This window comes from Pararge aegeria, chromosome 12 (genome assembly GCF_905163445.1).
Source record: "Pararge aegeria chromosome 12, ilParAegt1.1, whole genome shotgun sequence".
NCBI classification, from domain to species: Eukaryota; Metazoa; Arthropoda; class Insecta; order Lepidoptera; family Nymphalidae; genus Pararge; species Pararge aegeria.
Window position 1 is genome coordinate 7459706 of NC_053191.1, and position 23702 is coordinate 7483407.

Below are 23702 nucleotides of genomic sequence, written 5' to 3' on the forward strand. Positions count from 1 at the left end.
GCGGTAACATTTCCTTGGACATTTTCCTTGTCAAAAAGTAGGTAGCCTATGTCCATTTCCGGGATGCAAGCTATACAACTTGTAAATGAAAACCGAAATAATACTTCAGAGGCTTAAGAGGTACATTATTTTCTGTCTCTAAAACTTATCTGTAAAAACAAAACGCTAGTTTTTGAGTAAACCATTTTTACTGAAATAAATAAAATATAGCTCTATTATCACATGCTTATGTAAAATCAAGTGCCTCCTGTCACTATATTACGAATGTATCTCCGTTATATTCCATATGTCGCCTCGTACGACACCCGTGGGAAGAAGAAGAGTGGCAACTGTATTCTGATCTGCCGTCACCTCAAGGAACAACTACAACTAAATTGACACCAATTTTATATACACGTAATATTTTATTTTGTAATTTCGGGAAATCAACGGGGTCTACGCTTGGCTTTACAATAGTGTGAAATAGTGCAAGTGGTACTAAAACACAATTCACTGATATAAACCCACCGCGCCCACTTGTCTCGACATTCCCTCGGTACACTCGCGATGACAATACGGAAGAAAGCTGCTTAACTAAAAAATACTTTTATCGTAAAATATTTATATAAAAAACTGCTATTTCTTATAAAGTGGAAACTGGTTTAGAATGTTTGATAAATTTACGTAATGTGTATTTATTCGAAAGTTTCAAGAATCAATTTAGAGAACCTGACCCAAAATCATACACAAACAGTTATCATAAGGTATCTATAATTATACCTATAAATTATACCTATAAATGATACCTTTAACTATGGAAATAAATGTCTGTCTTCGATGTCGAAACAACTACCACTTATTGAGCTTATATTATTATTACCTGAACGACAGCATAATCAAATTTGTCGATAAAATTTCAGGCAGTATTTTTTTTTTTGATAATTCCCGGACTGTTTGTATGTGGATAACCATCGCAAATAAAATTAGAGCTTTATGTCGACCCTTAGGCCGTGGGATCGATTCCCACTACTGGAAAATGTTTGCGTGATGAGCATGAATGTTTTCCAGTGTCTGGGTGTTTATATGTATATTCTAAATATTTATGTATATAATGAATAATATACATAAAAAAAATTATTAATCAGTTGTCTTAGTACCCATAACACAAGCTACGCTTACTTTGGGGCTAGATGGCGATGTGTGTATTGTCGTAGTATATTTAACAAAAAAAAAAAGTAAAGTAATTACACCAGCAACAACTCCCTTCAGACCGGAACAAAGCAATGCTGCTTGGCGGCCGAAATAAGTATGGCGGTAGTACTTCCCCGGACGAGTTTTGTCACTCAAAGTACTACTACAACTAATTATGTCTATCCATTTGTTAGACCTTATCTTCAGAACGACTTAACAGATTTTGATGCGAATTTCTCATTCAGGTTTACTATGCCAAGAAAACTCTTGGCTATTATAAAGCCGGAAACACGAACGCGGCGCAGAAATGCCACAGAAGGCATATTATGAAAATTAAGCTTAATTTGCTATACATAAACAATTAATTTAATTTACATATTTATCTAAAAATTATGCACTGTAAAGTCAACATCTCCTGAGGATGCTCCGCCTTCGGAGTTAAACGTGCGTAGAGTGTACGTTGCATACGATCCGTTTGGTTTGGAGAATAAAGATTATAAATAACACCATTCAGATTCTCTCTACTGCTTTTCGCGGAGTATAAAAAATTAAGCTTAATTAGATAATATACCATGGAATTCCGCAAAGTAACGCCTGCTTCTACTAGGTGACTATTATAATACCACTTTAGCAAATGATTCCGCCGTTTGAAACCAGACTATTAACTAATACATTAAATATTAATGAATTAACCGGCTTAAAATTAATTTTATATAAAAAGAGCAGTAAGGTCTTGCTCCACATAAAATGATTATTATGTGTATAATATTACTGGCCTTTTACATTATACGATACCATTTATCAACCAGAGAAGGTTGTCGGACAGCTGGTGGTAGCTTTTTTTTTTAGCCTCCCCGATGGTAGGTACCTATTGCAAACTTAAATTAGTAACTTTGACCTACCTGCAATCTCTTACAAATATTATTTAAAAAGGACAAATTTTGTCACATACCTTGACGTCCCTAAAATATAAGGGTTATAATTCTAACATAAAAGCGTACGCATTATTAAAATTGGACTGTTTTAGCTGATGGCAGGATAAGTCCCTAGTATGTGGTTACTTAAATATATAACTAGTACTACAAGTATTACCTAGTCTGGCTTATTATATACGCCTGCGTAGTTTTAGCATATTATCAAAGGAAGGGGGTCATCGTAATATATACTATTTATTAAGTTTGAATTTATGAGCATTTTACTTCTATCTGTCTGTCCGTCTGAAAGTAGATACTTACGTAATTATGTTTTCATGACTTCTGAATTAATAATTTTTACTTTTATCTATCTGTCTGGAAGTGTCTGGAAGAAATATTATTTATTAACTTCTATATTAAGGAAAAACATTAAAATATAGTAACTAGATGCCAACCGCAGAAAAATTTATGAGATCAGTACACATACAATTAAATAGCGCTCATATCGCTAGCTTTTGTAAAGGTGGACGGTTTTATCAAAAACCAAACGAAAATTTATTTCAGGCATATTCTACCGTAAAGAGGTCAAGACCTCCCCTCTGTTTTTTGACACTGGTTTTGCTTTTCATATGGAAACTTAGGCACTAAATTTGAAAACATGGGTAGACAACTTGTGTTGCTGATATTACCCAAAACAGTTGTTATACTGCTACGAGTAGTATGGGCATAACAAAAGATAACACCAATTGTGTAACAATAAGTTAAACTGTAAGTATTTCATAAAGCAGGTGTGCTAATTTTAATTTATGATAACTATTAGGTAAACTTATGAATTTCATAGTTCTAAATTCTAATCTTCAATAAGTCTTATCATTTTTATCTTAAGGGTTCTTATTAAAGTAGGTAAGAAGATTTTATTAGATAAGGCTCTACTTTATTCTTGAAGTTAAAATGATAGATAACATAGTATAAGTAGAGTAGTCATTACCGTACGATCACTTGTGTGGCATGACGCATTGACGTGTTCTTTTTTCATAGAACACATAATATGTGTATAGAGTAGAGTCTACTCCAGTCAGGATGGCGGGCATTGATAATTTTATTATAACACTAGCTTCTGCCCGCGACTTCGTCTGCGTGGACTTCAGAATTGGTTCGTTCAAATTTGGGCTTAGATCGTTAACAATTTTTTAATCTTACCATAGGAACTATTTGAGAGATCGGTATAAAAAGTACATGTCCTTTTCCATTGCATAGGTGACATGCATACCAAACATCAAAGCTGTCTGCCCGCGGATTAGCTCGTAAACAATTTTAAATTTTCCCTCGGGAACTTTTTAACGAATCGAGATAAAAGGAAGCATATGTTCTTTTCCATGTCAAAGGCTACACGCATGCCAAATTTCATCCAAATCCGTTGAGCCGTTTTTGCGTGATTGAGTAACATCCACACTTTCACATTTATAATATTAGCAGGATGTTAGTGATACTAACTGTGACTGATGACGAATTTTTAAACGAGGGAGCTGATACTTGCTCTTGAAGACATCCCCAATAACCAAACAATTTTATAATACAGAAATCTAACCCTGATCATGCTAACCAACAAACTAACAGAGCAGTTTTCATTATGTAGCCGCCTGCCAGCTATCCATACTCACCTTTACCGGATTACTAGAAATTACCAGGAAATTGGGAAAACAGGGAATATAGTAGAGGTCATAATAAAACGTAGCGACGGCAAGAAAACAATTTATTCAAGTACCTAACTGTTTTCCATTATCAACCAGCCACCTAACGTCCGCTCATATTATAATCTTCATTTAATTTAGTAATCTACTTTGCACAGTGTAGTGACGGCAGATCAGTATACAATTGTCACCATCCCTCCTCTTCCAGCAGCTGTTGTTCGAGAAGACTAAGGGAATACATCGGAGAACGGGCATTAGCATATGCTATGCTTATACCATTATCATCTGGTATCACCACTCGTCTGCCCAGCGTGGAGATTCTGTAAGTAATTGTAAGTATTTTTTTTCTCTATATTAACATGTTTCTGATTTTTCTTTAACTTAAACCAACCTGCACTATTTAAGTTGACATTATGTGTAAGTATTTCGTTACTATGTTGAACCGGAGCGAAAGTTCATTGACTGACTGACTGACTGATTAATTAAACCCTAAATTGCCTATTAGCGGCCCACTACAGACAGGGCACGGGTGTCCTCCCACATTGAGAAGGGGTTGAGGGCGAAGTACACTACGCTGGCCCAGTGCGGTTCGGTGGACTCCACAAGCCTTTAAAAATTCGAGAACTCTCAGGCATGAAGGTCTCCTCACGATGTTTTCCTACACCATTCAAATGAAACTTTACCTGAAATTTATAAAAAAGAGTTCCCATATAAGTTTAGAAAGGTTTTTATTTAAATCCAGCCCTCCTCTTCCAGCAGCTGTTGTTCGAGAAGACTATGGGAATACATCGGAGAACGGGCATTAGCATATGCTATGCTTATACCATTATCATCTGGTATCACCACTCGTCTGCCCAGCGTGGAGATTCTGGGCAAACCGTTCCGTTGAGAGAGGCCTTTAGTCCAGCAGTGGACTAAGAGTTTAATAGCTAATCCTAAACCACAAGCAGGCCGATTAACCAATCTCAGTTGAAATTTCCACTGAGGAAATTTGCCACCAAATAACATGTTGAATCCATATTCTGCATCCTAAGTTTCCAACTGAGTTCATTTCATCTCGGTTTCCAGGTAGGTACAATTCCACAATTTATAACAATGGTTTGGGCGTTATTTGATGTGAACTTCCACAGTGGCTAGGCTAAAATTGACGTCAACTAAAACAGTGAATCGGCAGATCTTAAATATTTTTTTTCTCATATTCACCGTCGTTAAAAGGACTAGGTAAGTACATTTTACATTATGAGCTATCAATAAAGATTTCTATATAAGTACAACGGCTCCATTAATAACCTTACCAGGAAAATGGGTAGACAGAGAATGAAGAAATTTTAAGAAGAAGACAAACCACTAATTTAATATTTCAAGAATGTCAATATTTAATACTCCGACCTTCAAGATGAATCTAGTTATCAGAAATCTCTATTTCGCACTTCATCTTATTAAAAATTATCTCAATAAGAGCAATGTTAACCCACTTTCTAAACCACTGTTTGTGTATAATCGTAATATCATAAATATAATTTAGTTTGTAGATGTATTTTGTTAGAATTATACGTAGTTTCGAACGCTGTGCAACATTTTGAAGGCGAACTCTAGTTGCGTATGAATTACTAAATATTTATTTTGGCTGTTGTGGTTTTCTTGGTTATTTATATAATATTCCACTCTCATTTTAACTTTAAAAGGTTCGATTTTAACTTTCAAATATTAATAACTAGCTCTGCACGCGGATTTGCCCGTGGGTAACTATTCGCGTGAACTGTTTATTAACTTCCCTCTAACGCTTTAATAGGAAAAGTATTTTTTTTCTCTATATTAACATGTTTCTGATTTTTCTTTAACTTAAACCAACCTGCACTGTTTAAGTTGACATTATGTGTAAGTATTTCGTTACTATGTTGAACCGAAGCGAAAGTTCATTGACTGACTGACTGACTGATTAATTAAACCCTAAATTGCCTATTAGCGGCCCACTACAGACAGGGAATGTGAAAGGTTTTTATTTAAATCCAGCCCTACGGAGGTCTAATGAGGTTGGTGGTTGCATAAATCCTATGTTAAATTTAGACACTCGTGAGGGAAAAATTTACTCACCAGAATTTGTAAGCGGAAGTCGAAGGCGAAGTCGCGGCGGTGTGCTAGTAAATATTAACAATTTGTAGGTTTTCTGAAACAAAAGTTGTGTATAGTTGTATTCTTTTGAGACCGGAGGACCTTTTTACCAAATTTCATGAGAAACATCCAAAGTTTTCCGTGCGAAATATAAGTTTATGTTACTGCATAAAAGAAGGGCAAACCAAAAAACGCAGTTTCGCATTTATAATAAGATTTGTTTTGGAAACGTTCCATCTTTTAAATATCTTATTAAATTTCCTACAAATATCATTCCAGTGGTTGCACTAGTGGGCTATTGTGAATGTATAACACTGGTCTTTAAGAGTAATCGACAGATACTGGAGCAAGAACGCGGGCCTGGGTGTGGCCCGCCTTCTATTATGAACATTTGGACCGATAAGTGCATTATTCGAATGTCTATCGTACCTATTTTGAAACACAAAAAAATTGGAATCCGTTGATGATTAAATGATAATAATAGTTATAAAAAGTGCATAGTCACTTCTCCTGTGCTCGATTAAGAGGTCTGAAATTATCTACCTAGTATATCAGATAAAAAAAAATAATTCGCAAATCTTGATAATGATATAACAATTAGAGTAATTTTGAAAGAAACTAAACTTCTCAATGTTCGTCTGAACGAATCACTCATCCTTTTAATTATTTATTACCTACTGAGTAGTAAGACCGTCACAGATCTCTGTTGCAAAGAACAGAAAATTGTGAAGCAAAAATTGAGGTAGGTTTTCTTGAAATAAATAATAGTTGTTATATAATTATTTATTTCAAGAAAGCTACCTCTGCAAAACATTAAACATTTTTAATGTTTTGCAGAGGTAGAATAGGTACACGTATTCAGATAACGCTCAACTCATCATTAAGGTCTGGCATTTGGTAGCAGGACTTTAGTATGGACATTTTTCAAGAAGCATCAAGTTTACATACTTTTGTGCTAACAGGCTTATTAAATAGCAATATGAGAGTTACGAGGAAACAGATAATATTTAATACAATCTTACAAATACAGACTTATTTTAATATAATCTTAAATCTTAGACCTTTCGTAATCGGTAACGTATCAATTTGTAAATACGAATTCTTACAAGAACAATGTATTTTACACCTTCATTCCTTGCAACAATTAAGATATGATCAAATGACTCATTCATATATATTATGACTGCTTACAAAATGAGCAGACAGTTGTCTCTACTTCCCACGACTACAATACTCATGTTCTCAACGTAGCATAATTAAGGTGAGACTCATCCTGAAAATAACTCTGTACTTATATCTAATGTAATACCTTAAAACGAACAATTCTTATATGTATGTACATATATTATATGTAATCTGAATCACGGAGACGGCTCAAACAATTTTCATGAAATTTAGTATGCAGGGGGTTCCGTGGGCGGTAAATAGATCTAGCTAGGTTTAATTTACAAAACATACCGTTTTATCCGTGTTTTCAGGCAGTGTAAAACTGCTACAATACCTTGAGAATACGAAGGTTAATTTAGCCACCATCTCCAAGTCTATATCTAAGGTCAACACTTCTACGAAACTGGGCGGTCCCGAAACTAGAAGACCCCGATTCGAGTACAAGTAACTATGTTTCCCCCTTTTTTTGCTTGGTTCGAAGCGAAGCTTGGACATCCAGGAACAAGATAGTAGTAGTCGGTATAAGATATCAGCGCCCGACGGACGTCAACAGCTACTGGTCATAAAGGTCTTCTACATACTCCAAGGTCTTTACCACAAGCATCAAACGGTTCGAAGTTCATTTTATTTAGCCGAACCCTTCTTTGTACATTAGTGAGTATTTAGAGGTATCAGGTTCCCGATCATTCGGCCGATCTGGCCTTGAAATTGAAGCAAGCACGCAACGCGTATTCTAGAATGAAAAAAATATTCCGTGACCGTACTTCCGAGTATTGTTCTTCGAACACGCATAACGGTGCCATTTCTTTTCTCATGTAGGTAGTCCTATGATGACGTGGAAGCTTGGACGCTGACAGAGGCCATGTCCAAGAATCTGGAAATGCTCGGGATTTGGCTGTACAGACTTATGCTAAGAATATATTGGACATACTGTCTATGGAATTGCTCTCTGCTACGGAGAATGGGAAATACTTTAGAATTATAACCATAAAAGTCCCTCTAGAATGGGAGCACGAAGCACCAACCTACATCGCTCTGTAAAACTAATCGATAAATAACAATAAGTTTTACCTATATTTTTTATTGTTATCCTACCTAGTCCTTTGAATACTTGTATGTAAATGGATGGGTCATTTTCAAATGGAACCTGGTATCCGCCATTTTGGCTTTGTGGCGATTTTGCAACCAATGCAGTTTGATTTGAACTTTTACAACACGTTGAACAAATTATTCAAGAGCTCCATATTTCAAATTTTAAATTTCCTACTGCGTAGCCAATGTCGTCCGAAATGTTATTGTAATTGAAAAATTAGATTATCTCTTGATGATGACTAAGCTTGATCGTGAACTATCGCATTCGATACCTGGCTCACAGCAAGGTGTGGTGTAAAAGGTAAAAAAGTGGGTCTAGTTAAAAGGTCGTGTGATAGGTATCGGAACTTTACTGGGAAATACTGATTGAATAACTCGTTTCTTCTTTTAACTCGTTTAATCGAGTTACCTATATTACGATGCAAATATGATCCATTGTTTATCTCTTTGAGCTGTCTCTCCACCAAAAAAGTGCAAATGAACTAAAGTCTCTAACTCTCTATGATATAACTACCATAAAGTAGTGTTTTTAAAGGTCAATTTATGTGTCTATTAAGTTCAGAGGTCGTTTAGTAGATGCTGGAAGACTGGAATAAAAGTAGTTTAGATTAAATAGAATACTTAGCGAGTCCTTTCCTATTCATAGTTATTCTCAGATTCAAAAGTATATAAGTCACTTGAAGCGATTTTGATCTGAAAAACATTTAGGGTAGACCTATAAATTTGTTCCTAATTTTTGACTTTTGCCGAAAATGTGGTACGCAAAGCAATTCGTTTGATTTTTATTTAATTGGTATGGCCCATTGCGATGTTGCATTAAATTATAGAATTATTTTTGTAAATATCAGCCTAGATTTTTTTTATTCACTGTATCCGCACTGACCATCAGGTAAGTGTCAGCCTAAGATGGTAACGGGCTAACCTGTTAAGACAACGGCAATTATATTAAACATAATTTAATCGTTGAGTGTAATCAGTGAGGGTTAGCGGTCTATAACGATTATCATCACATTTTAGATATAAGAACCGCGGCCAAAGACTTCACATGCTCTCCAAGACTTTGGGTTGGATAACGCCAATTTTCTAACTCAGGTCTGACAGAAAAGTTAATAGGTACTGTTTAGTGGACCGACCTTGTATTCGACCCCAGGACCTCATGACCCGCTAACCCCCCCGACCAACGAGGCAGTTTTTTCTTTAAGTATAATGTGGCGCCTTCTTTTAACATAATATTCAATTCCAGCCTTATTCACCTACGAAAATAACAGAGCAAATGTGTTGTACGAGGCCAAATAATTCAAAATTGCATGATCATGCATTTCTATGTTACTAATTATTTTAAACCAGCCAACTCATAGACTGCTTTATAATGCTTACATTAAATTTAATGTTAATTAAAAAATAATATATAAATATACTACGTCAGCAACACATCGCCATCTAGCTCCAAAGTAAGCGTAGCTTGTATTATAATGTAGTATTAAGTTGACTGACGGATATTTTTTATGAATAATATATATAAATACCTATAATATACAGATAAAACAATTTTTGCACAAACATTTTTTCCAGATGTGGGATAGAACCTACCAACCAATAAAATAAACCATAGGCCGTCGGAGGCTGTTAAAAAGCCTTTTGTAGGGATTTAGAAATGTCACAGTATTGCATGCCGCGTATTTCCAGCGGCTCCCTGCGACGTTTGATATTGTCTGTCCATATTATAACGGTCTTGATAGACTTTCCAGCCCCCAAGGGAAAATGACTCCAAATTCCTATTGCCATTTTAGCTTCGCAACTTTGTTAGCTGTGGTCACTTTTGATTTATACGCCGTGCAAAACTATCTCCATTGCCTGAGCTTTTATTGCGAATGCAAATTTATCAAAAGATAAAATGGCATTGCCTGCTCATCCAGAAATAACACTTTTTTGTTAGCAGCACTTATAACGTAATGTGGTATCTAACTACTTGTGAGAAATCTTCCTATCAACTATTTTCTAAACAAAAGGTTTACATGAGTAACAGGGTGAAACTATTTTAGAGGCAGATTTACCGTTACCCAACTTTTCAGTGACGTAAAGTACCTAACCTATATATACATGCTATGTCTACGTAGTACACTTAAAATTATTCCGTCATAAACAGGTATTCTGTCCAGTAGTACCAAACCGATCGATAGCTCATTCATTCGGTACAAAATAAACCAGAACCTTATGTCATTGAACTAAGGCACGTTATTGTTTGCGGAAAATGTATCTTTTCTCTCTCTCTTCTTAATATGAAACAACTTGTGTAACAGAGTGAGGTATATTTACGTTGCGTAGTCTGGTTTCTTGCTGCGTGCGACTCTAAATAGTTGAACCGGCCGGCAAACAGTCGCTGATATTGTTTTGAAAACACTAAAAAAATCATCTAAGAATAGACACTCGTACTGAATCAGAAGGGATAATGAAGTATTGTTTGATTTCGTAACCTCCGACCAGTTCCTCCTCCTCGAATAATCTCAATGAAAAGAAAATTTATCGCGGTGAGTTATCCATACTTTAATCTAAAACATTAAATATTGTGGTTATGTTTACAAAGGAGGTAGGTAAGTACATAACCCTACGACTAAACTACTCTAAATTATATATACTCTTATCTTTAGATAGGTACCTAGGCAATTATATATTTAGCTTGATGTCGTCACGTAAATTCAATTTAGGATCGTGTTGATGATCTCATGCCTACTTTGTTGCTGCCCTACCTGCCTATTTTATCTACACGTACATGTTATTTGACAGTTTGCATGGTCTGTTATTTTTGTTTGTTTAGCAACGCCTACACGTATATTTAGTTAAAGAGGTGTAATAATAATAATAATCTGTATTTACAGACATTACATCCAATTATAAAATTATATAAAATTTAAATAAAAATTATTTAAATTTGCATTATTTACTTAAAAAGACCTATAGGAAAGCTATGTTAGTATCAATGCGATTTGGCATACCTGATAGCGTATTCAGAATACCGTTGGAGCTCCCGCGCATTGGGCTCATTTTTTTATATTGCATAAGGTATCAGGGATCCCTGAATAGATAATAGTACTGCGTTCAAGGACTAGGTACGACTAAGCAGAATTTTTACATTTCCCCCAGTATACCGTGAACTCAGGCAGCAAGGAAGTAGGTACTTTTGATCAACTGAAACAATTACTATCATCAAAAGAAAGAAAACACCTGAAATAAAAACCGCGGCAATTTTATGTACTCACATACTCTTTAAAGTAAGTCGTCTCTCCGGTCAATCTAGAAATCGGCTATACTTAGCGTTCGGTCTTAATATCTGAGAGAAATTTCTATCAAGTGAGATTTACAAAAAAATAATTTAACTTATACCTAATATGGATTTTTGTTTATTCCTTTTCACAGATCACAATGGCAGCTCCTATAGAACTAGAAGGTCGAAACCTTGGTGAGAAACACAAGCATTTCAATCAACTAGTCAAAGAAGCTACTGCAACTCAAACTTATAAAATAGATGAATTTAATGTAGAGGAGGGAGATATCAAAAATTTGTTGAAAATCGACGTAGCCAACAAGAAAAGAGATGTAAATTATATATTAAAAGTTCTGGTATGTGACGACCTGTTATATGTATCAAGAGCAATTAAACATTGCCAGTGGTTAGTAACTAGTGATGAATACAAAAATATTATTAACCCAGAATATTTACACAGTACTCTCTTTCCACAAATGAATACTAAGAGTATTAATAAATTTACTAAATATATTCAGTTAAATCTTAAAGATACGACTAGAGCTGAAAAATTTTATGAATACGAAAAATCTCCTGAGAAGGCGGTCTACTGGTTACCACACTGCTCCGCAGAATTTATTCTACAACATTTTGCAAAACATATAGACCATTTGAAAATATCCCTAATCCAACGACTTTGTCAAAAGAACATATTGGTGCTCGAAACTTTCGTTGATGCCTACAGCCCTATCCCTAAAAGTAAGGTTTTTGAAGCTACTATATTTGTATTAAACTCAGAGAATATTAATAAGTATTTGGATTTTGTGGAAAAACTTCAAAATTATGAATACCCAAAATTAAACAAGACCAGCACGAATTCAGTTATGAAGCTTGCCTCTAAAAGAATTTTTGACAAGTTCGAGGATTATTGTGACTACATTCATTTACCAACATTTATAAAATTTTTGCAAAGTAAAAATATTAAAACCTTTCTATTGGAACAAGCATCTAAAGCAGAAGAACAAAATAGAGCTACAGGGATTTTCAATAAATATCAACTGAAATGTTTTTTTGAAGCTATGCCCAAAGAAGAACGATTTGATTTTATAAGACAAATTTTCATTGATAAGATTCATGCCCAAAAAAAAAAAATATTGACTGACTCTGAAATTAGAGCAATGAGCTACTTGTATAATTGTATAAAGAATAAACGATGGTATAACGAACTGCAGTTATATCAGTACGCTCCATTCGATGTCGCTTTTGCATATATTACGAAACTCATTAATAAAGAACCAAAAAATTCAGATAAAAAAAATATGTTTTCAACGCTGTTACTAACTGCTAAACACAATGATCAGAATATAAACCTTCTGTTACAATATTTTAGGGACAAACATATGAACACGCAATTTGAACTGAGGTACCAATTCATAAAAGATATCATTGGTCAAACACATTTTCACAAATTTAGTCAAAACATGTGGAATGTTCTAGAGGAAATTATGATGGTAGATATCGTCGATTCCGATCATGATGTCCAGGTATTTTTAGAGTCTGTAATCATATATAAAGTACTGCATTCACAAAATGTGCCAGAGATAGTTGCAAATAAATTTCACTTTAATTCATTGGCCACCTATAAAAAAAGATTACAAAAGGAAGATGAAATTTTAATTTTTAATTATTTATATAACAACATTGAAACCAAATTAAATGGATGCCACGATGTTAAAACAGAGCAACAATTAGGTGAAACTATTAAAATATTAGATTTAATATTAAATTTATTAAATGACTGGAATAAAGATCTACGAGAATTTCCGTTAATTATCACTGCAATAAAAGAGCTTATAAAAATTAAGAAACAACATTCATGGAAGTTAGATTTATCTTTTCTGTACAATAAAAACCAATCTTGGAAGATATGGCTTTTCGAAGAGTCTTTTGACCTACATCCTTGTCAGACTGTTTTTATTAACGCCATTAAACATGACCCAACAATGTTTGATCGATATAAATCGGAAGCTGAAGAATTGTGTTTAACAGACAAAGAAAATATTATACAGTTCTTAAGAAAAATAAAAATTTACTGGCCACAGTCACTTACTAAAGTTTGGACTGATGTTTTCAATAATCAACTCCATAATTTGAATTATCAAAAGGCATCCTCTCTCGGAATGTGTATTTTGCTTCCCAGATCAGAACTTTTAACTATTTTAAATAAATATGCCCCTGAGAATCCTAAAATAGATTATGGTAATATAAACGAACTAAATTTAAATATGCAAAGATGTTTTGCAAAAAATATGCATATTGCAAGACCTCAACCACCACCTGAAATCATTTTACGTTATGCACAGGGAGATTATCTCAAATGCTCTTTGCCCTCATTATTGTCAATTTACCATAATTTAAGTGCAGCATGCAGTGTAAAATATATTTCAGAGCTTTTGAATGCACAAGTGTCTCTCCAAAAACATGCTATACGTTTTTCATTTATAAAAATGAAAATTCATGAAATACCTATTCTCTATGCAAAAGTTTGGTCAACTTCGAAGAATACTACGATAAGAAGTGTTTTGTTTAAAACAGTACATGAATTACTGTCAAAAGAAAAAGACCCTAAAGGAATAGAATCACTATGGAATTTGTTGGAAATGTTTATTGATAATTTAACTGTTAACGAAAATAAAATTGTGTACGAAACTTTATTAAAAGTCAGTGATACTCCCAAAACCATCAGAGCTAATTTCTTCGTAAAGAGCTTCACATTTTTGAAAACTTTACAAGTGTCTAAAACTGAATATGAAAAGTATAATTCAGATATCAAATATACACTATTTTCTTATGCGCGAGAAATAATAGACACTCTACCATCAGCATTTGTGGCAAGTATGTTACTAGAATTTATTGATGATGACTTCATTAAAGAAAGTGGATACTCTTATACAATGAGAGCGAATATGCTCGTAATCACCTCCTACCTGCTATCTTCAAAAGATAAATGTGAACAAATGAAGAAGTACGAAGAAATATTTATTCCTATTGTAAAGCACTGTACTACCTCATTTAAAGAAAACAAAAACCGGGATCATTGTATTAAAAACCTCGAAACCTTACTTGACATATTATGCGAAGACGTGCAGATATATTTCTTCGACAAGAAAATGATTCTCCCCATAGAAATGTTTTCAGCCATAAAAGATGATTTGGAAAAAATATTTTCCGAAACAGAAAATTATTTGTTATTAACGAAATGGACACTGGCCTACGCGTTTATTAAGAGTTTAAATGGACTTCAGGGTAATGATTGGAACGAGCTATGCCTCGCAGCAGCCTCTCTGTTTGGTAAAGAATGTTACCAAGTTTTGTATGAACATAGCAAAAAATACTTTCCTCGCATTTATATTCTCTTTGCAAGTGCTTTGCAAACTGTCTTAAACTTATTTATTCAAAATAACACAAATGCCTCAAGATTGAAGATATATGAATGTTTGATTCACGACAAGGATTTTGTGATAGGTTATCTAACTGCTTTAAAACTTTATCCTAAGAATTTTTCAGATGATGAATCTAAAGAACAAGTTGAAAAATTGCGTCAAACTTTATTTGAACACCCATCGCTAGAAGTAAAGATGCACTGTCACTACGAATTCCTAGAAACATGAAAACACTATAATAATTTTATATTTCTTTGACAGCAACAACATATTATAAGGTACTAACATAAGTTTAGGATTCTAGATGACCTGTTTTATAATCCATTTTATCTTTGTCATAATTATGTTTTCATATTACACAAAACTTTTCACTGTCCACTTTACAATATTTCTCTAGCCTAAAATTCTCTTGAGCGATATCACCGGCCTTTTATTCTATGTAGTTAACTTTTGTTACCTATAATTATCGTAACAACATTCTGTAGCATATAGATAAGTGTTAACATACCTACATACATAATATGGCGCAGATAAAATGAATTCTGCTTTATTTTTGGTTCAACCTTAATAAATGTTATGTTCTACATATGTTTATTAATAAACATTTTAATATCGGGACGCGTTTTATTAAACAGCCTTACTTAAGAGTTGCTTACTTGTAGCTGCACTTTACCATTAGATCTGAGACTATGGAGACTCGTTGTGTAATAGTTGATGTAATGCGCAATATACATAGTATCTTCTTCATCATTTATAAGGTACACGTAGTCGCTTGCGTTAAGGACTTTACTACCGTGGTAGTCATCATCATCAACGCATTCATCTGCCACAGACCTATCTTATAGGAGGGAGCGAGGTTTTGGGAAATTAAAGGTATCCGTTCACAGGCAATTCGTCACAGCAATGATTTTCACAAAGATCTTGATCGACTAAATGATGTAAGTTTGAAATGCCCTTGAACTTTCTTGGAATTCTGGGCAAAACTTAATGTTTAATAAGAAAACAAATGTCTTCGCTGTTAATCATATATTTATTACTTGTATTGTATTCAATTTTATCTTTATTTTAAATTTTCGCACAGTCATAACGAGCAGTAGATAATTTTTAGCGTAACCTATAACAGTGTGGCTACGTTACAATGAATACCCTGAGCTGCAATATCATTTATTTTGGCAGCGAATCAAACTATTTGAGTGTCATTTACTTATTTAGTGGTTCGTTATGTAGGTATAAGGTTTCACATAATATGAACATCTAAAGTAAAAAAAAATGGTTTAAATTTTCTGTAACTGATTTTCTGTTTTATTTTTTATTTTCTTTGTTTCTTTTTAATTTAGTTTAATATAATAGTCTTGATTTATTTATTTGAAGTAAATGTTTTTACATCTTTACTTAATCTACAGTCCACAGTTCCCGGTCAGTTTAGTTCAGTCAACAGTCCAAACTATTCTTAAATACTTATATAAATACAAATAAAGTGTAAAGTTTGATAGAATTTATTATGTCATATTTAAATTTATAAACGCTACAAGCAATTTGCACTTAGATTACCTAGGTACATTATTTTGATCAGAAAATATACATACATAGCATAGCACTTGTTTACCTCAGGCTACATTTTATTTTTTAAATGTAATAAAAGAGCAATAAAGGTTCTTTTTTTAAAGGTTTTCCAAATACTAAACTAGATAATTTTCTTAAAGTTTTTATCATATTAGCTTATGCAAGCCTTATTGTTGTTTTCTCCTTAGGTTGTTAGAGAGCTTCCCGATACTATGACTAGTTCTAGTTGCTAAAGGTTGTTTTTTCCTTTTCTGGGTGAACGCCCCAGATCGATTTGCAGCATGTTTATTGAATAGGAGTTTTACATCGATAAGTTTTATTACGCTGCCAAATTAGAGTATGTTCATTATTTAACCTTTTATGGGGATCAAACATTTTCTTTTAAAAGTTATCTAATCATTAATTTGCAATAAACAATAATGCATTAAAACTTCTTCTGAAGAATGGCGGCTTATTTCTTCTAGCAATTCATGTTTCAAAGCTTTTTCATCATCATCATATAAATAGCTTGGCATTAATCTCATAACTAGCATATATCCTTGAATAAAATCATTGTTATCAATAAAGACTTTAAAAATGGTGAATTTATCATGAAACCTAAAAGAAAACCGATTAAATATAGTGTCTAAGATTTCTGCAAAAATAACGTAAATTGAAGGAAAATGTTTTGCGACGTCTTCCTTTAAACATTTTAAACATAAACTACCAAAAATTGGGGCTGCACTGGCGTACAAATCTTTCCAAATATCTTCTTGGTCAATGTCAGCGCTTATTTCAGAATTTGTATTTGCTTTTTGATCATGTAAAATTTGTATGTATCCTAACGTCAACTTCATATTTGTTAAATAGATATAACTTTCTTTTGTTGGAAGACTATTTTGAAGTTTAAACAGGGCTGCAGTGTACATAGCAATGGGAAACATCATTTCTTTTTGTAAAACAATATTTTGAAATTCTCTAGACATATAATCAAATATATCATTTAGATTATTTCTTACGTAGTAAATATTTTCATGTTGCTTATCCCACGCAGCAATAACTTTTTCTAGTATTGGTAAAAGAATTTTTTCGTAACGCTCCATTTGAGCAGTTTCAGTCTTTGTAGACAGCAAATACACACATACATGGTAGGAGTAGTCGTATTGTTGTGTGGTAAACTTAATATCGAAATTCTGAAATAAAAATTTTGCCATAAAATCAATATCCAAAGTCTCCAATATATCTTTCATTTCAGAGCATAAATGATTAATTAGGCTAGAAGCATTTTCAGATGCCGGTAACTTCTTTAAGAAATCATAACTCTTCATCCAAAATGCTGCTCTTACGGTAAGTGGCACATTTTCAACTTTGCTCAAAGTCAAATATATTTTTTTATTTTCATTAAAAGTCAAATTTTCGATAAATATACTCAACATGTCCCATATTTCTATTATTATGGATTCATTAGTTTCCGTACACAGCATATGGTAAGTCTGGCAAAAGATTAAGGTTCGAATGGTACTATTCGTACTAGTTTTCCAAATATTATTAAATGTATCTTTAAGTTTCTCATACTTAAGTTTAAAAAATGCAGCTCGAATGCCATGTTGTTGTAAGGATACTGGTGTATTAAGAAGCTTTGGTAAATTGTCGGCAATATTGGTGGCGCTAATGTTATAAAGTATTGCATTTAACGATGGTAGTACATATTGCAAATAATCTCCTTTAGCATACAATAAAGCCACAGCAAGAGGAGGATGGGGTCTTGCTAAATGCATACCTGTACCAATAAACTTACGAAGACTAAGCTCTGGTTTCGGTTGACTCCAGTCAATTTTAGATTCCGTAGGCACATATTTTTTTATAAAGTCTAAAAGTTCTTTTTGAGCTAGTAAAGTACAGATTCCTTTTATCAAGGCAACTTCACTGCTATGTTCCTCAAGATTTTCTAAGAAAGTTGTTTTAAAACTTTCTGCTAAAGATTGATACCAATAAATTCGAATTTTATGTAGGAACCTTTCCAAGGGATTGTTGTTATGTATGCATAATTGGTTTATTTCGTCTCTATATATTTCCAACAATTGTGGCCTATGTTTAAGAGCATTAACACAGCTGTCTTCGGTAGGATTCAGAAGGATAGATTCTTCCAATAACAGCTTTTTCCAAGAATTTTTGATGTTATATATTCCCGAAATATCGCGATTCCAAGAGTTTTCTTTCCTTATTACAACAAGTTTTTTGATTTTTTGGAGAATGCATGGATAATCTTTGAGTTCTTTATTCCAATCTTTGAGAAGATTTAAAACTTTTATGACATAGTCCACAGTATCATCGAATCCTTTTTCAGTATTAAAATCGTTTTTTAGTTTTGAAATCAAATAATTGTATAAGTAGTCAAAAATTTTCTCTCTTTCTTCCAAGTTAAATTTAATTTTACTGTCTAGATTTTCAAATTCAAATTTATTCTCTATAATTTCGGGAATATTTTTGCCATTCATTAAATTGTATAAAATAACGGCTCTCACGCATGATTGTACATTTTTATCCGCTTTAGAGAACACTTCCATGCTATAAAAAAGATCATTTAAATAACCCCAAGCTTCATTATCAAATCTGTGTGTTGCAGTTTTAGACAGCAATTTATTTACAAATTGAATTTTAAACTTGAATGGTTCATTAATGTGATGTTCACGGTAATACTTTAATAACTTACATATGCTTTGCTTATCACTTCCAGCACAAGTTAGCATTACACTAAAAATTAATGATCTTTCATAAGGACTTGATTCTTTAAGAATCAACTGTTTCAGATCCCCAAAAGCTCTATCAAAGGGTGCATAAACGTACCAGCCGTAAATATTTTTCGGAGGTGATTCATATTCTCTAAAAGATGGACTGCATTGCTCTACTACATCACGCCATGTCTCATCTTCCGAATTATCATGACAAAATTTTTCTATAAAATATTTTTTAATGAAACCAAAACGTTCCTCAGATGGCAATCGATTTATAAAGTGTTTTATGTTCTTATGTTTAAACCACAAACGCATATTTTTGTTTTTTATGTGAGTTAAAATAAAATCCTTAGCGTCTTCATTTTTTATAAATTTTGCAAAAGTAGATATGTCAAGAATATAAACATATTTTTCAAGATTTTTCATTATCCTTTCAGGACTGCTCTCCATAACTTTTTTCGTAATGTTTGGACCGAAACCAAAAATACCATCCATATCAGTTTCTTCTATTATATCTAAAAACATTTCAACGTTTCTTTTTACAAGAAACACTGCAGGTGATATCTTGTCTCTTCTTAAATAATCTGATTTAAGACTCCGCAGAGTTATTTTTAAAAATGTAATAGATTTTTCATATAAACGTTTAAATATTCGCTCTGGTATATCATCAGCATGTCCTTGAATGATATCTTCAATAAAAAGATTAGAGCAACCCGGTAACCACTTGAATGCTTTTTGCAAATCTTTTTTGTAATAGTTAAAAAATGCTTCAACACGATTTTCGTCCTCTAAATTTAACCTTATGTGCAAAACAAGTTTGTTAAAAGCCTTAGTGGTCATCTGAGGAGAAAGGCTGTTATACAAATATTCGGGATTAATAATGGAAGCGTATTGCTGGTCTGTTATTAACCACGTGGATTTCTTGATAGCTCGGGATACATATAACATGTCTTCGCTTTTCAAAACTTCAAGAATATATTCGACATTTCTTCTGTTACACGCTATATCTATTTTGTATAGATTATCCAAATCCGGCTCTTCATAATTTAATGCCGTTATCTGTAGTGTAGGATTGTTTTCGATCGCTTCATTTACTATTTTATTGTAATTTTGATGCTTTTGTCCTAACGTGTCTCCATCTACTGACAGTGGTGCCATTGTGTCCTGAAATAATAAATTGAAAATTAAAAAAACATCGATTATAGTCGTAAAAATTTAATAGGCCCGTTTTGACATTTGTGCAAGACCATAGAATGTAACTTGCAACCAAACTGAAAGAAACAATAAAATAAAAATCAATTACATACAGTGTTTTAAAAAATACGTAAATTTTTTTGGGACGTTAAATAATATGAAAGAATATATCGCGAGTATTCTTTTTGCGCTTACTTTATAGTAGCATGCAATTTATAATTGTTGCGAAACGTTTCGAAAACAGTTCCGTTCTCAGTCTTTTTTTTTCTAGAGTTGTAACCATTTTTTTTACTGAATATCGAAAGCCGCCGCGCTTGGTTCTCAAAGCCGCAAATAAAATTTTGAATTGACGACACTGGGTTCTAAATAATGAGTCTGAGTTGATTTATCTGACCAAGCAGCACATGGCTAAAGCGTCCCCGCGCGTACTGCGCAGTTTTTCGTTCCCCATCTTGTAAATTTGACTGTGCGCTCGTTTAAGTTTGATAGATACTGTTTACTATTACGTTAACTTTTGCTCTTCTACTATGGATATTGATTTAAACATAGTGAGTGGCTCGATTTTTGTGTTTGTTGTTATATAGTACGAACTCTGTTTCAACATGTTGAAAAGTGGACGTATAATCAACAGCCAGTCACGCGAATTGGTTGTGAAGTTAAAGGAATACTTTGAACGAACGAACACTTTACAATACATAATCATATCAATCAAGTACTGATACAAAATTGAATTGTTTTATCGTGAGTATCGAGTACCGAGTCTTATGGTTCCATAACTAGTTACGTCGCGATGACAAATGTCAAAACGGGCCTATTACTTTTTTACGACTATAATGTTAAATATTTAGCTTTCATGTCGTAGCATGGATGGATCGACGTAATATTTGTTTTTAAATCATACTTAAGTTATAAATAGGCAAAACTCATATTCTCTTTCTACAAACAGACTGCCAATTTACGCAGTGGACAGTGACCCGGTTTTCTGGGTCCGAGGCTGTGGGTTCGATTTCCACAACTGAAAAATGTTGTGTTATGAACATGAATGTTTTTCAGTGTCTGGGTGTTTATCTGTATATTATAAGTATTTGTATACAATATTCATAAATTATTCATCAGTTATCTTAATACCCGATATGTTTTATCGTAATATAATTTATTTATTTATGCTCAGCCTAGACGATCTATAAATTACAAACCCACAAAAATGGTAGTCTACCTGAATAACAGCTGTTACCCCTGGCCGGTTTTCCCTTAAATTCATCTTATTTGTGGGCTACGTTGCGTTGCATAAAATGAGCCAAGATGTCAAGACTCTACATCATCTCGCACGATATAAAATATTATACCGAATTCTGTAGGTTCCTTGTTTGTTGTTGTTTTGATGATTACGTATTAGCGCAAAGACAGTCGAATCTACTTGCAAACTGTGAGCAGGAATAACTTTAAAAATTGTGTTAGGATATTTTTTTTAAATAAATACACTACGACAATAAAATAAACAGTAGATTACAATCAATGTTTAAACGTGTTAGTTTTACTGACGTTATTCTTATTACGTAAATAATTAATTAATGCTTTAGAACGAAATTGTATTAAACATCTCTTATATATATTAAGTCTCTAACATAAACTTTACTTAATTTTAATTATTAATTATTGATGTAACTATAGCCTAAATAGAATTGATTGATTACGTCAGTGGTTAGTTTAGTCAATGCTTATCACGAAATGAGTCATCCTCCTGATCGAAATTCCGCATTGCACAATATTTTGCCACAAGCAAACTTTGACAGCCGATTAACGCAATGGGCGGCGCCCTGCTTGCTGAGTCCAAGGCTGTTGGTTCGATTCCCACAACTAGAAACTGTTTGTTTGATGAACATTAATGTTTCAGTGTCTGGGTTTTTATCTGTATATTATAAGTACTTACTTATTTACATTATTCATAAAAATATTCATCAGTTACCATAACACAAGCTAGGCTATAGGTATATATTTATATATTCCCTCATCATTATCAAACCATTACGGATCGCCGCTCAGAAAGATTTATGCCGTAGTCTAGCACCCAGGCCAAAAGGATAGGAGGCAAGCGGATAGGTGGACTTTAGGCCTTTGAGAACATTATGGAAAACTCCTCTTGTTTTCCTTCACCATTAAAGCAAGCGATATTTAAATTTCTTAAATAAAAAAAAAGGCACACAAATTTAACAAGTTAAGAGGTGCGTGTCGGGGATCGAATTTGGTCCCCACGAAAGGAAGGCCAATGCTCCAACTACTAGGCTATAACAACACTATGGCAACGGTAAACTTCTTACCTTTAGATAGGTAAAACAAGAAAATAAGTAGGGATTATCTTTGAGCAGTGTACCTACCTACTAGTCTTATCTATATACCGAGGTAGGTACAATATTCTAAAAATTAAAACCAAAAAAAATTACGTAGATAGGTAGGTGGTTACCGAGCGGGCCACTTAAACATACTAATTATACAAACATATAGGTACAACAAGCAGGTACTACCGAAGTATATGTAGGTAACATATACTTCGGTAGTACCTACTTGTTTATAAAAACTTACCTTAATTGTTAGGTACTCCTTTTCTTTCTACAAATAAGTTGGTAGGTAACGTACACTAATTCCTTATGATAAGTTAAACGAAAACGAAGAAAAAATTACAAATTCACGCCTGCCACTAGTAGCGGCCAGAGGCCGAATAAAACAACCTAAAGTCACAGCACACAGGCCTGTAGTCAGAACGATGCGCACCGCCGCGCCGCCACGTGTGAGTCAGAAACTCCGAATCGATCCCATTCAATCAAACAAATAATCACTCCGTCCCGTCGCCTTCATAACTAACATATTACACAAAACTTTTCACTTTCCACTTTACAATATTTCTCTAGCCTAAATTGCTTTAGAGCGATATCACCGGCGTTTTTATCTATGTATTTAACTTTTGTTACCTATAATTATCGTAACAACATTCTGTAGCATCTAGATAAGTGTTAACATACCTACATACATAATATGGCGCAGAAAAAATGAATTCTGCTTTATTTTTGTTGTAACCTTAATAAATTTTATGTTCTACATACCTATGTTTATTAATAAACATTTTAATATCTGGACGCGTTTTATTAAACAGCCTTACTAAGAGTTGCTTACTTGTAGCTGAGATTAGAAGATTAGATTAGATTAGATTAGATTACCATTAGATCTGAGACAGTGAAGACTCTTGTTGTGTAATAGTTGATGTAATGCGCAATATACATAGTAGGTATCTTCTTCATCATTTATAAGGTACACGTAGTCGCTTGCGTTAAGGACTTTACTACCGTGGTGATCATCATCATCATCAACGCATTCATCTGCCACAGACCTATCTTATAGGAGGGAGC

The 23702-nt window shown here is 33.5% G+C and overlaps 2 protein-coding genes across 4 annotated transcripts; one reads left to right on the top strand and one right to left on the bottom strand.

The window, feature by feature from the left end:
* Positions 1–10494: 10494 nt before the first annotated feature.
* Positions 10495–15445, top strand: LOC120628020. Its single transcript, XM_039896203.1, has 2 exons — positions 10495–10674; positions 11561–15445. The coding sequence occupies exons 1-2, from the start codon at positions 10654–10656 to the stop codon at positions 15056–15058; spliced, it is 3519 nt and encodes a 1172-aa protein (XP_039752137.1). The 5' UTR covers positions 10495–10653; the 3' UTR covers positions 15059–15445.
* Positions 15446–15841: 396 nt separating this feature from the next.
* LOC120628358 lies at positions 15842–23212 on the bottom strand. Of its 3 annotated transcripts, XM_039896686.1 has the most exons (3): positions 20696–20776; positions 17392–20271; positions 16915–16990 (listed from the first exon to the last, which is right to left on the bottom strand). In XM_039896686.1, the coding sequence occupies exons 1-3, from the start codon at positions 20750–20752 to the stop codon at positions 16982–16984; spliced, it is 2946 nt and encodes a 981-aa protein (XP_039752620.1). In that variant the 5' UTR covers positions 20753–20776; the 3' UTR covers positions 16915–16981. The 3 variants fall into 3 exon arrangements, with proteins under 3 accessions (XP_039752619.1, XP_039752618.1, XP_039752620.1); XM_039896685.1 differs by lacking the exon at positions 20696–20776 and adding an exon at positions 22882–23212 and having other exon boundaries at positions 15842–20271; XM_039896684.1 differs by having other exon boundaries at positions 15842–20271.
* Positions 23213–23702: the final 490 nt, after the last annotated feature.

Excerpts from the sequence above, each read along its gene's own strand:
- LOC120628020 (XM_039896203.1), top strand. The coding sequence starts at position 10,654 with ATGAAAAGAAAATTTATCGCG. Across the intron at positions 10,675-11,560 it reads TGAAAAGAAAATTTATCGCG|ATCACAATGGCAGCTCCTAT; the intron begins GTGAGTTATCCA and ends TCCTTTTCACAG.
- LOC120628358 (XM_039896684.1), bottom strand. The coding sequence starts at position 20,752 with ATGGGGAACGAAAAACTGCGCAGTACGCGCGGGGACGCTTTAGCCATG. Across the intron at positions 20,272-20,695 it reads CTTTAGCCATGTGCTGCTTG|GACACAATGGCACCACTGTC; the intron begins GTCAGATAAATC and ends TTATTATTTCAG.